The 15,329-nt window shown below is 48.8% G+C and overlaps 1 protein-coding gene and 1 long non-coding RNA gene across 2 annotated transcripts; one reads left to right on the top strand and one right to left on the bottom strand.

Annotated features, from left to right (window-relative positions):
- The first annotated feature begins 4,870 nt into the window (after nucleotides 1-4,870).
- On the top strand, nucleotides 4,871-13,928 carry LOC100693296 (hepatitis A virus cellular receptor 1 homolog). Its single transcript, XM_005461786.4, has 8 exons — nucleotides 4,871-4,966; nucleotides 5,538-5,879; nucleotides 6,013-6,075; nucleotides 6,393-6,430; nucleotides 11,508-11,531; nucleotides 12,257-12,329; nucleotides 12,963-12,990; nucleotides 13,525-13,928. The coding sequence occupies exons 1-8, from the start codon at nucleotides 4,933-4,935 to the stop codon at nucleotides 13,712-13,714; spliced, it is 792 nt and encodes a 263-aa protein (XP_005461843.1). The 5' UTR covers nucleotides 4,871-4,932; the 3' UTR covers nucleotides 13,715-13,928.
- LOC102081225 (uncharacterized) lies at nucleotides 11,508-15,203 on the bottom strand. The gene is made up of 3 exons (XR_267467.4): nucleotides 14,540-15,203; nucleotides 12,619-12,843; nucleotides 11,508-11,541 (listed from the first exon to the last, which is right to left on the bottom strand). It is a non-coding gene; the product is annotated as an uncharacterized LOC102081225 (long non-coding RNA).
- Nucleotides 15,204-15,329: the final 126 nt, after the last annotated feature.

The following is a 15,329-nucleotide window of genomic DNA, read 5'->3' as shown; positions in this document are numbered from 1 at the left end:
TAGCTTGCTGCTGCCTCTCGGCTCATGTTACTTAAACATTAACCCACCGCTTTAAAAACCTAATATAAAAATCTCTCTGTGAAATTTTCTGTTGATTGTTTGAAATAGAAAAGTGAGCAGTTACTGTAATGTTCGAACTCTTATTTTGAAATCACCGGAAGTACACAGGTACGCCGGCTGTATGTGCGTGTGCTACCTTAGCAGTTGACAGTTACGTGGATGCGCTGATCCTTATGTACTGAATAAAGGAAACTGTATGACAACTCTGATGCAATTTCTTCATAAGTATTGAAGCCACAACATGGTGTCAGAGTGAGTAACTCCTGAGAAAGAACTCTATGCCGTCCTCTATGGCTGTAAAAGATTTCATGACTACATTTACGGACGTCATATTACAGCTGAGTAGGATCACAAGCCACTGGAAAGTATACTACGCAAACCACTAGCCTTGGCACCGCCCTGACTACAACGTATGCTGCTTGCTCTTCAGAAGTACAGCATAACACTTGTCCACAGGCCTGGAAAAGAGATCCCAGTAGCCGACACACTATCAAGAAAGTCAATAGACGACAGTGACAGCTCACTAAGTGAGGAAATGGAAACACAAGTACACACAATCATCCAGACAGCACCAGTGAGCACAGAGAAACTGGACTGTATCAAAACTGCCACAGCCCAAGACGAACAACTCTCTACCCTCGAACGCATCATCCGGTCAGGCTGGCCAGAGACACGCAAAAAGTGTCCAGGACTTGTCAGTGAGTACGGGAACCATCGCGATGAAATCACTGAGGCCGATGGACTTCTCCTGAAAGGCGGAAGAATAATAATTCCGCACTCACTGAGAAAAGAGATCCTGCAAGAATACACACGGGACATTTTGGAGTCGAAAAGAGCAAACACAGGGCACGAGACAGAATGTTCTGGCCAGGCATGAACAAACAGATTGAACAGCCAGTTATGAAATGTGACATTTGCCAAACGCATCGCAGCTCGAACCAAAAAGAGCCCATGCTGTCTCAAAAAATCCCAAAGAACTCTGAAAACTACATTGTCATTTGTGACTACTTAAGCAGATACTTTGAACTCCAGGGCCTGCCAAACACCACGGCAGCTGTGATTCACGAGATGAAAACCACATTCTCCAGACACGGCATTCCGAAGGAAGTCATAAGTGACAGCGGGCCATGTTACAACTCACAAGAGTTCAGACGTTTTGCAGAGCACTGGGGATTCCAGCATATTACATCAAGCCTATGTTACCCCAGAGCAACGGCTTAGATGAAAAGACCGTCCAAACTGCACAACGTATTCTGACAAAAGCAAAACAGGACAAGATGGATCCCTACTTGAGCTTGCTGGAGTACAGGAACACACCTGTTGATGGACTTAAATCCCCAGCCCAAATCCTCATGAGCCGTAGATTGCGCTCCATTTTGCCCTCAACAACTACACAGCTGCGCCCTCAGGTCACCCCACAAAGCCTTGTGCAAGAAAGACGGGAGGAATGTCAACTCTGTCAGAAAAGACATTATGACACATCCGCCCGACCCCTGCCGACACCGCGGACTGGAGCACCAACACGCTACCAGCAAGAAGATGGGACATGGCAGCCAGCTACTATCCTTAAACCGGCAGAGACCGCACGAAGCTATCACATCAAAACAGGTGATGGTCAACTCCTGAGACGCAATCGCCAACACCTCATCAGCGCCCAGGGCACCTCGCCACGCACTCCCACACAAACTGACATCTGTGACGACACGCAAACCACCCAAGACATTGTTCCAGAGACCAGGTCTCCCCACCACACTCCTCCAACTACAATGACTGAACCCTGCCCTCGCACCAGATTCGGCCGTGCCATCAAGCCAAGGCAGGTTCTTGATTTGTAAACCAAGTCAAAGTTTGAAAAGCTGTTGAAATGCCCTGAGACCTTAAGAAGTGTTGAAATGTTTAAATAAAAAATTGTTTAAAATACATATACAGCAGCATAGCATATTGCAACCTAGAAGTATATTGTTTACATCTTGTTATTATAGTCTCACTACCAGAGAAGTGTTTTTGTTTGTTAAAGGGAGATGTAATGTTCGAACTCTTATTTTGAAATCACCGGAAGTACACAGGTACGCCGGCTGTATGTGCGTGTGCTACCTTAGCAGTTGACAGTTACGTGGATGTGCTGATCCTTATGTACTGAATAAAGGAAACTGTATGACAACTCCGAGGCAATTTCTTCATAAGTATTGAAGCCACAACAGTTACTAGTGATGCGCGAATCATGAACGAATCGTTCAATACTCGAGAATCATTTTACTGACTCGTGAATCATGATTCACAAGCCCAACTGACTCACTGACTCATCCCTGTTGCTGTTAGCAAACTAATTTCATTAGTAGAAATATATCTAGCTTATAATTAAAATTGTGTGGTAAAAAACAACAGCCAGTTTCTTAACAAAAACATTTCTGCTCTGAACTGGAAGAAAAAACCCTGAGTAGAAGCTCACATCAAGACAATAGCTCCTCGGTTCACAGTAGCATCGCTCAGCTAGCATGCTAACAGAAAATTTTAGCTACTTTCCCGATTGCAGTGGAGTAGAAGAAGAATTATGGAAGGAGCAATTAATCGGGAGGACTGTAGATTTTGACCAGTTGATTGAGTAATCTGATATTCTTGCAAAAGAGTTTATCAATTCAATCACCCCAGAGATATTGGTTTGTGAATTTTGGAGAAAGAGTAACACATCATCCGCATAAAGGCTGATTTTATGTTCCACGTTCTTGCATTTTATGCCCTTAATTCCTGTATTCTGTCTAAATGCTGCTGCTAGTAGTTCAATAAAAATTGCAAACAGTGAAGGGGAGAGTGGGCATCCCTGCCTGGTGCCCCTCAGGAGACAGAAGCTGGAGGATGTCTGGTCATTTGTTTTGACACAAGCTGTTGGGGAATTATATAATATTTTTAACCAGTTAATGAAAGAAGATCCAAAACCAAATTTGTGTAAAGTTGCAAATAGAAATTTCCAGTTAACTCTGTCAAACGCTTTTTCTACGTGTATTTGTTGATGAGTGCCGACCTTTTATGAAACCAGTTTGGTCAGGATGAATTAAGAGGGGGGTTATTTTCTCTAGTCTCTTCGAGAGAGCTTTGCAGATTATTTTGAGGTCTACATTTATAAGGGATATTGGACGATAGCTTGAGGGAAATATCTGTCTGTGAAGGTTGTCAGTCATCCAGGTCATCGTAGTCAAAGGAATTGGCAAAGAAAAGCGTCTGGACTTCTTTAAGTTGCTTGAAGACGTTTCACCTCTCATCCGAGAAGCTTTTCGGAGGAGAGGTGAAACATCAAATTCCTTTGACCTTGAGGGATATACAGGGTCTTTGCCTGGTTTTAGCAGGAGATTAATGTTTGCAGAATTCATATTTGATGGAAGTCTGCCATTTTCTTTGATTTCCAACAACGTTCTGTAAAAAACTGGTGCCAGAATCGTCCAGAATTCTTTGTAGAATTCTGCTGTAAAGCCGTCTGGACCTGGAGCCTTATTATTGGGCATACTTATCAGGGCTTCCTGGAGTTCACCTGATGTCAGTGGCGAATCCAGTGCCATTGCTTGTCTATTAATTTTGGAAGAGTTATGTTGTCTAAAAACTGATCAATTTCCTTTTTAGATGGGTTTATTTGTGGTGAATACAACGTTTTATAGAAATCCCTGAAAATGTTGTTTATTTGTTTCTGGTCATATATTGTGTTCCCAGATGAATCTTGAACAGCACATATAGTTGTTTTTTCTTTATTTATTTTTAGCTATCATTATAGTCTAAATATAGAGTCCATTCTTTTTTAAAATATTTAATAAAGTCTTCATCTTTAAGCAGTGAAGTATTAAATCTCCAGTTTTTACTTGGCGTAGTATTATTCTTGTGCATTAGTGTTAAAGATACAGGAGCATGATCGCTGACAGCTATAGGGTGAATCTCAGTGTCTGAAATGTCACTCAGCAGTGAGCTGCTGACCAAAAAATAATCCAGACGAGAGTAGGAGTGATGAACATGTGAGAAAAAGTATATTCCTTACTGGTGGGGTGAAGGGAGCGCCATGCATCGCAAAGACCAAAGTCACTCATATACTGTTTGATTATATTTGTGGACTGCCAATTACGCTGAGTTCCTGCTGTATTGAGCCTATCCATTTCTTCATTTAGTCCAAGGTTGAGGTCGCCTCCAAGAACAAGTGTGCCATCTAAGTGTTCAGAGAGTGCACTGAAAAAACCGTGAAAGAATGAGGGATCATCAACATTTGGACCATATACACTTAAAATACTTAGCGTTTTATCAAGTATAGATAGTTTAATGATTAAGAATCTGCCCTCTGGATCTATAACTGTATCGAGTACTGTGAAATTAATATTTTTATGTATTAAAATGAAAATCAGGCTATTCTCGGTCAGCCTGTGTTACTTCTCGTTTCATTGGTGCTTTGGTTTGTGGAAGTTGTCTTCTGTTCTCAGACCTGAGCTATGACTGCTCTCTGCTGTTGATTCTACCAGACGTGCTGTGGAAGTAAACAAACCACAGTGTGGTGTGCGGTTATTCAAAGATCAGATCCCACAGAGGGTCCACACTGTCTGTGCAGTGACGTCTGCAGGTTTTTGTTTTGTGTCCAAATTATTCTGCAGATCATCAGAATGAACGTGATTGGCCATGTTTGCAGAGCCCTTTTTTAAAATGTACTTTCGTGACATCATTGTGTGTGCGTAAACAGAGAGCTGCTCTCTGATTGGTCCCTGCCTGCTGTGTGTGTGTGTAGGATGTTCCTGTCGCAGCAGCGTGTGGTGCTGGTTTTTACACGTCACTTCATTTCTTGCAGTGTGCAGCTGTGGTGGCCGTCAGCAGCTGTTGGAGCTGCTCTGAGACTCATTCAGCTCCGTCATGAAGCTCACGCTGCTGCTCGCTCTGCTCACAGGTAACTGCTGTGTGTGTGTGTGTGTGTGTGTGTGCGTCTGTGTGTGTGTGTGTGTGTGTGTGTGTGTGTGTCTTTCCTCTGCTTCAGTTTTGTCTGTAAAACCTTAAATCCAGATGAGCAGATCTCTAAGTGTCTCTGACTGTGAGCAGCTTCCTGTCTCTCAGTCGCTACTAAGAGCATTAAAGCAGAGCCATCAGGTCTGTGCTGCTTTCTGTTCTCGTGTTGGTCTCTGTTCTGTAATGTGTAGGTCAGCTGACAGTGGCGCTGGCACCACAGAGGAGCGCTGGTTACGTGACTCTGTCTGCAGAGCGCTCGAGCTCAGTCTGAATGAAAATGCTTTTATAGAAACGTGTGAAGGGCCGAGCGTGAGTCTCACCTGTTGATGTGTCTGTCAGGACAAACACGGCCGATGATGCTGAGACTTTGTAATGCTGTGTGAGATGGCCCAGGCTGCACAGCTGAGTTTACTGGAACCAGTGAAACCAGTGAAGATGACGAGACGCTGACCTGATCTGAGCCCTGAGCAGTTTGGATCTGATGTAACAAAGTTTTCCTGTGTTTCTGTTTCCAGTCTGTGAATGTGACAGCAGCAGGGTCAAAGGTCACACAGGTCAGGACGTCACTCTGCCCTGTAAGTATGACAGGAAATATCACGGCGCTGTGGAAGTGTGCTGGCAGCGAGGAGAAATACCGATCAACAAGTGCTCCAATCAGCTGATCTCCACAGATGGAGACAAAGTGTTAACCAGAGCTTCCAGCAGGTATCAGCTGCTGGGCCGACTGGAGGACGGAGACGTCTCTCTGACCATAAAGAGCCTGACAGAGGGAGACGCTGGACGATACGGCTGCAGGGTGGAGATACCCGGGCCGTTCAACGACGAGAAGCTTTACATCGATCTGACTGTTGTCCCGGGTGAGTCTGCAGCTGTGAGGAGAAAACAGCAGAATCCACTCGCTCCATTTGATTCTCAGACTTTAAACTGTCTGCCTGAACTTTTATATTCATGATTGTGACGAGTTCGTGTCTGCACAACGGTCTGTTTCAGCTCCACAAATTCACACGTCAACGGCCTCGACGACAAAGACCACCGCGGCCTCTCAGACTGAAGGTGACCGATTCAAAGCTGTTTGTAGTTTATAACACGCTGCACACTCGTCCGGCTCACAACAAATCTGCACATGAAACCAGGTCTTTCAGCTTAAACCCATCATTTCCTCCTTATTCTTGATCTTTGGTCAGTGACACACAAACAAACGACAGCATTTCTGTGGAGTAAACTTTATTAGTCGTCACGTGATGATGGTCCCAGTGATGCTGTGACATCAGGCTGCCAGTGTGTCTGCGATACAGCATCAGCAGGTTAAAGTGTCGGGCTGCTGCTGAAACTCCCTTTAAAGCATCTGCTTTCACTTCCTCATCCTGCAGGTCACCTGACCTCCACAGAAAGCCTCCTGACTTCCTCCCACAGTGTCACGGCGAGTGAGATGAGCCGTGTAGAGATAACGAAGTAGGATCCAAATGCAGGCACTTTGTAAAGGTGAGAAGGTGGTTTATTGAAAAACACGACACAGGGAAAACATGGCAAACGGAGACAAACTAAACTATACTGGAAACAACTATACTACGGAGGAGGAACCTGAGCATGAACATGAAAGACGGCGAGCAGAGGTGGATGACGGTAGACAGCAGGGAGACACACAGATGACGCAGGGTGGATACACAGACGGACCAGCAACTACAAACACAGAAGACGCGACTTAAATACACACAGAGAAACACAAGGAGATTACACACAGGTGGGGAACACAGCTGGGAATAATCAACAAGACGAGACAGGGGTAAAACTGAACACACTCACATGAGACGCGGACCTTCACAATAAAACAGGAAATGAGAACACAACACCAAGACGCAGACCTGACACTGAGAGACAGACAGAAAATGACACCTGGAACTAAACCCACACAAAACATGAGAACACAAATCCTAAATACCAATAAACAGAAACATGGAACTCAATAACAATAATCATCATCACCACCACCATCACCACAAAAATGAGAAAATCCAAAACACCAAGATAACTGAAACACAAAGTGCCAGAGAAACATAAGAAACAATCCATAATGCAAAAGTAAACCAAAATATAATAAACTCAAAATACTGGGTCCAACGGACCCAGAACCGTGACAGTACCCCCCCTCTAAGGGGTGGCTCCCGACAGCCCCAAACAAAAAAACAGAACAACAAAACCGAGCACCAGACCAGGGCGGGCGGAGGGGGTCAAGGACGGAGGGTCCGAAACAAAAAACAAGGAGCACAACAGTTCAAAAACACAAGAAAACAGTCCCAAAGCACAGGAAAATACAAAAACCAAAGCTCAACAAGAGTCCATAAACAGTTCAGGAGGTCGACCCGGGGTCGGCCACACAGGAGCCAAACAGGTCAGGGGGCCGGCCGTGCGGACGGCAATGGCGGCGACGGGAAAACAGTTCTGGGGGCCGACCGTGCACACGGCAATGGCGGCGGTGCGGGCAAAACCCTTCAGGAGGCCGGCCACTTGGAAGGCAGTGGCGGCCACGGGCAAACAGTTCCGGAGGCCGACCGTGCACACGGCAACGGCGGCCACTGAGCAGATCCGGAGGTCGGCTGCAATGCCAGCAGCGGCGACGATCTCCCTCCGGAGGCCGACCTCGACGGCCATGACGCCAACTTAGAGGCCTGGAAAACGGCCGGCAGAGGGGAGGCGGAACAGGACGAGCTGGGTCCCATGACGGTGTAGCAACCGCAGGACCAGACGAGGCAGGGCCAGACGTGGACAAGTCAGGACCAGATGAAGCCGGGCCAGGCGTGGACGAAGGCGTGGACGAAGCCGGGCCAGGCGTGGACGAAGGCGTGGACGAAGCCGGACCTGGCGTGGACGAAGGCGTGGACGAAGCCGGACCTGGCGAGGACGAAGGCGTGGACGAAGCCGACGAGGCAGGACCAGGCGACGGCGGAGCGGCTGCGGAACCTGACGGCAGCGAGACGGCTGCGGAACCTGACGGCAGCGAGACGGCTGCGGAACCTGACGGCAGCGAGACGGCTGCGGAACCTGACGGCAGCGAGACGGCTGCGGAACCTGACGGCAGCGAGACGGCTGCAGGCGATGATGCTGCAGGCGTGGATGAAGACACGGGGCCGGACCTGACGGCAGCGGGACGGCTGCGGAACCTGACGGCAGCGGGACGGCTGCGGAACCTGACGGCAGCGGGACGGCTGCGGAACCTGACGGCAGCGGGATGGCTGCGGAACCTGACGGCAGCGGGACGGCTGCAGGCGTGGATGAAGCTGCGGCTGCGGATGAAGCTGCGGCTGCGGATGAAGCTGCGGCTGCAGGCGGAGATGATGAAGCTGCGGCTGCAGGCGGAGATGATGAAGCTGCGGCTGCAGGCGGAGATGATGAAGCTGCGGCTGCAGGCGGAGATGATAATGCTGCGGCTGCAGGCGGAGATGATGATGCTGCAGGCGGAGATGTAGATGTCGCGGGGGATGATTTAGCCGGTGATGGCTGAACAGCCCTCCCCGGACCGCCAGCAGACGAGAGGATGTGCTGTCTGGGTCCTCCAGGACCCTCAGCTAACGAGGTGTGGTGCTGGACGGGCTCCTCGGACCCACCAGCTGACGACACAGGAGGCTGGACGGGCGACTCGGGCCCTTCAGCAGACGACACAGGAGCCTGGACGGGCGACTCCGGCCCACCAGCTGACGACACAGGAGGCTGGACAGGCGACTCGGGCCCTCCAGCAGACGACACAGGAGGCTGAACGGGCCCCTCGGACCCTCCAGCAGACGACACAGGAGGCTGAACGGGCCCCTCGGACCCTCCAGCGGAGACAGGAGGCTGAACGGGCCCCTCGGACCCTCCAGCAGACGTGGCATAAGGCTGGACGGGCTCCTCGGGCCCTCCAGCTGACGACACTTGAGGCTGGCTGGGTTCCTCCGAACCCCCAGCAGACGACACTTGAGGCTGGCTGGGTTCTCCCGAACCCCCAGCCGACGAGGCAGGATGCTGTCTGGGTTCACCTGAACCCCCAGCAGACGGAACTTGAAGCTGGCTGGGCTCTCCCGAACCCCCAGCTGACGACACTTGAAGCTGGCTGGGCTCCTCCGAACCCCCAGCTGACGAGGCAGGATGCTGTCTGGGTTCACCTGAACCCCCAGCAGACGGAACTTGAAGCTGGCTGGGCTCTCCCGAACCCCCAGCAGACGAAACTTGAAGCTGGCTGGGCTCTCCCGAACCCCCAGCGGACGAAACTTGAAGCTGGCTGGGCTCTCCCGAACCCCCAGCAGACGAAACTTGAGGCTGGACGGGCTCCTCAGGCCCTCCAGCCGACGAGGCAGGATGCTGGCTGGGTTCTCCCAAACCCCCAGCTAACGAAACTTGAGGCTGGACGAGCGACTCGGGCCCTCCAGCGGAAACAGACACTGAGGCAGCAGGTACGCAGACCTCTGCTGGTGTGGACACTGGCTGGAACTGAGCAGCACAGTGGCTAGACTCAGGCAGCAACAGTGGGATGCAGTCCTCAGAGGGCTGAAAGTGTTCCCCAATACACTCAGCAGAGGACTGAGGCGGACGGGTGAACTCACTTGAGCTCTCAGGGGGTGCTGAGAGCCGAGACTGCTCTGGTGAGTTCCCTGGTGAAACTGCTGGCGCTGGCGTCTTGACCTCTAGGGGTTCAGAGTCAGCTGGTGAGCGACACCCAGCCTCTGGGGAGGCCCTAGAGGGAGCAACTGTCTCTGAGGTGACCAGCTTAAGAGAACCAGCAGATGTCGTGGTGAAGTGTGTTCCCTGCTCGGAATGAAACAGTGAGGATGGCGGCTGAATGAATGAGTGGGCAGACAGCTGAGCTAGCGGCCACTGGACAGCAGGTAGCGAGGCCAAGGATTGACCTACAGGGGACGGAGATGATCGGAGTGGAGGCGTAACAGGTGATGGAATGGCTGACTGAACTGCGGGCAGCTGGGCTGCTGACTGAACTGCGGGCAGCTGGGCTGCTGACTGAACTGCGGGCAGCTGGGCTGCTGACTGAACTGCGGGCAGCTGGGCTGCTGACTGAACTGCGGGCAGCTGGGCTGCTGACTGAACTGCGGGCAGCTGGGCTGCTGACTGAACTGCGGGCAGCTGGGCTGCTGACTGAACTGCGGGCAGTGTTACGGGCCGGGCATTTAACTGGGATGGAAGTGAGGATGGGACAACAGAGCGGACACGGTCATAAACTCGGAACGAAGGTTCAGAACAGGCAGTCTTAGAAACTGCGGCCATAGGTGAGATTGAGGAATCATTGTTATCCTCAGTCGAAACACAAAAAATTGCCCCAGAAACAACAGTCACAGAGTGTGACGCAGCAGAAAAAGTGTCCCTTTTACTCACCACAGCCGGCTGCTTACATGTCCCGACATCCGGCTGTGGAGTGCCGCGCCGGCGGCGCGAACGTCGCTTCCTCCTTGGAGACCGCTCCGACGGGCCGGGAAACTCCTCGTCCGGCGGGTCGGACGGCACGTCCTCCATTGAAGCGAGTGGGCGAGCGGTAGCGGCGGGAGGGTGAAGGTGAAGCTCGTGAAGAAGAAATCCTGTACGAGCGGGTGCAGTGAGTCCAATAACCAGGGGTAACCGGAAATAAGCTGTTGTAGCTTGTCCTCCACAGCATAGAGAAATGCTTCTCCCTCATGCTTTAGCCACAGATCGATTAATTTTGTAGCTGAGTCCGTTATGAGCCCTCGAAGCTCCGTGGGTGAGGTGAATGCCGCTGGATCCATGGCTGGCTGGTCCGTACTGTCACGGCGAGTGAGATGAGCCGTGTAGAGATAACGAAGTAGGATCCAAATGCAGGCACTTTGTAAAGGTGAGAAGGTGGTTTATTGAAAAACACGACACAGGGAAAACATGGCAAACGGAGACAAACTAAACTATACTGGAAACAACTATACTACGGAGGAGGAACCTGAGCATGAACATGAAAGACGGCGAGCAGAGGTGGATGACGGTAGACAGCAGGGAGACACACAGATGACGCAGGGTGGATACACAGACGGACCAGCAACTACAAACACAGAAGACGCGACTTAAATACACACAGAGAAACACAAGGAGATTACACACAGGTGGGGAACACAGCTGGGAATAATCAACAAGACGAGACAGGGGTAAAACTGAACACACTCACATGAGACGCGGACCTTCACAATAAAACAGGAAATGAGAACACAACACCAAGACGCAGACCTGACACTGAGAGACAGACAGAAAATGACACCTGGAACTAAACCCACACAAAACATGAGAACACAAATCCTAAATACCAATAAACAGAAACATGGAACTCAATAACAATAATCATCATCACCACCACCATCACCACAAAAATGAGAAAATCCAAAACACCAAGATAACTGAAACACAAAGTGCCAGAGAAACATAAGAAACAATCCATAATGCAAAAGTAAACCAAAATATAATAAACTCAAAATACTGGGTCCAACGGACCCAGAACCGTGACACACAGTGTGACGAGCGGCAGCAAGGTGAGAGATCCTGTGGGAAACAGAATGAGTAACCTGTTATATTGATGTCAGGTGTGTCTAATGTTGGAGAGAGTGAAGCTGTTTGTAGAAGTCTCTCCTCTGAGTACCAGCAGCAGGATCCATGTGAGCGTCCCCAAAGGACAGAGTCAGAGTGATGTGCACAAACAGCTGTGGCTTCAGGGTGTCTATAACTACACATGTACTAATGAAAGGTCCTTAAATCAAACTGAATCCATTCACATCCTGTCATCAGGGGCCGGATATCAGCTGAAAACGGAGGCAGAGGACGGCGGGCTAAGAGTTTGGTGCTCGTTTATTATTTGATGCTTTTGATTTGTTGAGTTTGGGCGTTCAGTGCTTTCAGTCTTTGGTTCTGGTTATAATTTTGTCATGTTATCGATGTTACTGCTACTACTGCCCCGCCCCCCCCAGGGTACGAGCCACCGAAGGTTCCAGAGATTTCATTATGGATGTAGTAGTCTGGCATCTGAGTCGTGATTATGTTATTAGCGTGAGCGTCCTGATTACCTGGTGTGTGTATAAATAGTCCTGCCCTCAGTTCCTGCTCTGGATTTTGTTTCTTTGCCTTTTTGTTGTTTTGGATCAGCTCTAATAAACGGGTTGTTTTTGGTTCAGTGCAGTCTGCTGCTCACGTGTTGCTAATCTGCACAGACGTGTGACGTGTTAAACCGTCACATCTATGATGCGTGTTTGTGTGTCTGCAGAAGCAGGAGGGCGGAGCTCTGACGGGCGTTATGTTCTACGTGCTGCTGGGTTCGGTGTTGCTGCTCATCGTCGGTGAGTTCTTCACGGCCGCAACAGCAGCTCGCTCGCCACAGCTGTGTTACATGTTTGACCCACTGCTGTTTCTGATGTTACTGATCAGCTGTGATGGATTTAAAGACGACACTGAATGCTGTGGGTGACGCCCTCTGATCCATCAGCTGACGTAACTTCAGATGATCAGAGATGGAAAACATTTCAGTTCTGTTGTTGTGTTAATCAAACAAGTTTCACATCCAGCGAGTGTGAAACTCTGAAGCCAAAACAAAGTTTTAGTTCTGCACTGAGCCTGATGTGTTTTCACCTTCGTCTGATGCCAGGATCGTCTTCCAACAGAGATAAACATCCATCCTGTTCAGTTTCAACACTCGTGACTCCATGTATGACACGTTCCAACTTCCCATCAAAGTAACTGTAATGATCAGTAATGATTCTGGTTCTGACAGAAGCTTGCACAGCTGAAGCTCGGTCGCAGTGTGCGTGTCACGGCAGCTCTGTGGTTGGTAGATGGCGGGTGCAGCAGGCAGACCTGCAGGGAGAGACGCACGGGTCACTAACAGACTGGATTTATGAAAATGTGACAGGTTTTAAAATGTTGCATGAGGTCGGCTACAGCTCACGTCTGCTCTGTCCTCTGTGTCTCTGCAGCAGGAGGCCTGAAGCTGCTCTGCAGACGGTGAGTATGATCATGAACTTCTTCTTTGTGTCTCCTGAATAAATGACCCGGTTCAGCGCCTCGATCATCGACAGCACTGAAGGACGACATCTATGAGCCTTTAACCTTCATGATTTCTCAGCCTTCAGTCTGTCGATACACCTTCATCATAACGTCTTCACACGCGCTCAGACTGAAACCAGATGTGTCCAAAACCACAAACCACACAGCCGATTTCAAATGAGCGGAAACTGAGCAGCGAGCTTCAGACCCTTTAAGCGTCTTCATGCAGCTGCGCCTGCAGCCCGCTCGTTATTTTAACGGTCGCTCCACTGATGGTTTTTCTGCAGTTTATTTTCCAATTTCAAGTCAACATAGTTTCTACAAATTTCTCTGAAAGTTTAGCAGCTTTAATGAATCCTACAAATGAGTCTGGAGCTTCTCCACAGGAAGTCTTTTATTCTGTACAGGAAGTAACTATGAAGACATTTAATAATAATGATAAATAACCAGAGTAAAGCAGCTGACAGCTGACTCCCGGCTCTCGTGTCTCAGGCCTCAGAAGTTTCAGCAGTTCGACACCTCGGCCCGGTTCAGCTCCACGTCGTCTGCTGTGCAGCTTCACAGCGAAAGCTCCACCGGGGACGGCGTGTACCACATCAGCGGCAGCGAAGGCGTATATGAGAACTACCTCTGCAGCTCTGAGGCTCCGCCCACTCAGCTGCCGAGGCTGAAGATGAAATAACAACAGCCTTTCTAGAGTTTGAGCCAGAGCTGTGCCTTCATTTCTGTCCAATCAGAGAGCTTCAGGTGGTAAATCTCCCTCAGGTGGGAGGGTCTGTAGGCAGCAGGTGGTTAACAGACTAACATGTAAATACGAATGAGCTCTTATTGTGAAAGATTTGGTGTGATTTCAGGTTTTTCTCAGATTTAATAAAATACTTGAAAATCTTTTTGAACTTCTTTGATCAGAGTTTTTGTATCTGTTAGTTTTTCATCCTTCATTTTCTCTGAGGATGGAGTCAGTTTACTGCTCCAGGTGGCCCCCTGGTGGCCAAATGACTGAACTGCAATTACAGACACACCTGTGCACTGGTGGTAAATAACCCCAAAGGTGCCCGTTAGTGACTTAATCACTATAATCATACTAATAATTTTTGGCACATCTCATATAAAGTACAACATTCTTGTTTTTGACACATTGGCTCTGCCTCTCTCTACAAATATAAAAAATATACTTTATTAAATTATTATGTTTTATGCATTAAAATAATCTAAATATGTCTTACAAATATTCAGCTCCTTCCACTGCATACTCTACATTTACTCAAACTACAGTGTGACTATAAAGTAATCTATTACACATTACTTGTTCCTTAAATGTAATGCAGTGTGTTTGTTACTTTCATGTCTCTGTAAAATGACCCGAAACACACGGTCTCATAATAAACTGTAAACCTGAGGCTACACGCACCGACACAAACTCCTCGTGAGGACTCACCGCCTCTCTCAGCACAGAGAGGCGGTCGCCATGGTGATTCTACTGTAGAAACAGCAGCCTGACTGTTACCTGGTGAAGTTCAGGCTCTGGCTGCTGTGCTGGAGTCTGCATACATCACTGGGTGTGTGGCTAGCTTAGCGTTAGCTTAGCATTAGCATGCTGTCTGCAGATGTCTGCAAACAGGCGATCTGCTGATGTGTCGTTCATAACAGCAGACTCCTCAGGGAGAGCAGAGTGTTCAGCACCTGCTGCTCAGCCCTGATGAGAGCCCATGCAGGCAGGCGGTGCTTTGTACTGATGGGCACACCGTGCAGCCAATCACATGCAAAGACACACTAGGATCATACTATTATGTCAAATATGGAAGGGGGGGACAGATCCAAAGACAGCGAGTGTAGAGCTGCAGGCCTGGAGGACAAAAGAATTGAAACTGTTGTCCGGGTGTGTTCTCCATAGTAAAAGCATTCAAACAAAGCTTTTAATAAAACTTTTTCCCAAAACATTCAGAATTGATAAATGATGCTAAAATAGAGTCTTGGACTGAAGAGCCATCGGACATCATGAGTTGTGTTAGCAGTGCTGCTGCTTCTGTCCTGGAGCACTCTCCATTTTACCATCGCGCTCCTTTTGAGCAATGACATAAAAGTCACGTGCACAGCTGTGTGGCTGCACTGCTGCTCTGCTGTCCGTCCTGCAGTAATGAAATGCATTACTTTACTGCATTACTGAGAATGTGATTATAGTAACGTAGTGAGTGATGATAACACGTTACACTCAGCACTGACTAATGCAACAGTTTATGTTAAACTGCATTACAAATGTCTCAACCAGTTTAACTAAATAATCAAACTTGTTTTTA

This window comes from Oreochromis niloticus, linkage group LG10 (assembly GCF_001858045.2).
Source record: "Oreochromis niloticus isolate F11D_XX linkage group LG10, O_niloticus_UMD_NMBU, whole genome shotgun sequence".
Classification (NCBI taxonomy): Eukaryota; Metazoa; Chordata; class Actinopteri; order Cichliformes; family Cichlidae; genus Oreochromis; species Oreochromis niloticus.
This window is presented reverse-complemented; position numbering and strand designations above follow the sequence as displayed.

Excerpts from the sequence above, each read along its gene's own strand:
- LOC100693296 (XM_005461786.4), top strand. The coding sequence starts at position 4,933 with ATGAAGCTCACGCTGCTGCTCGCTCTGCTCACAG. Across the intron at positions 11,532-12,256 it reads GTGTGACGAGCGGCAGCAAG|AAGCAGGAGGGCGGAGCTCT; the intron begins GTGAGAGATCCT and ends GTGTGTCTGCAG. Across the intron at positions 12,991-13,524 it reads CTGAAGCTGCTCTGCAGACG|GCCTCAGAAGTTTCAGCAGT; the intron begins GTGAGTATGATC and ends CTCGTGTCTCAG.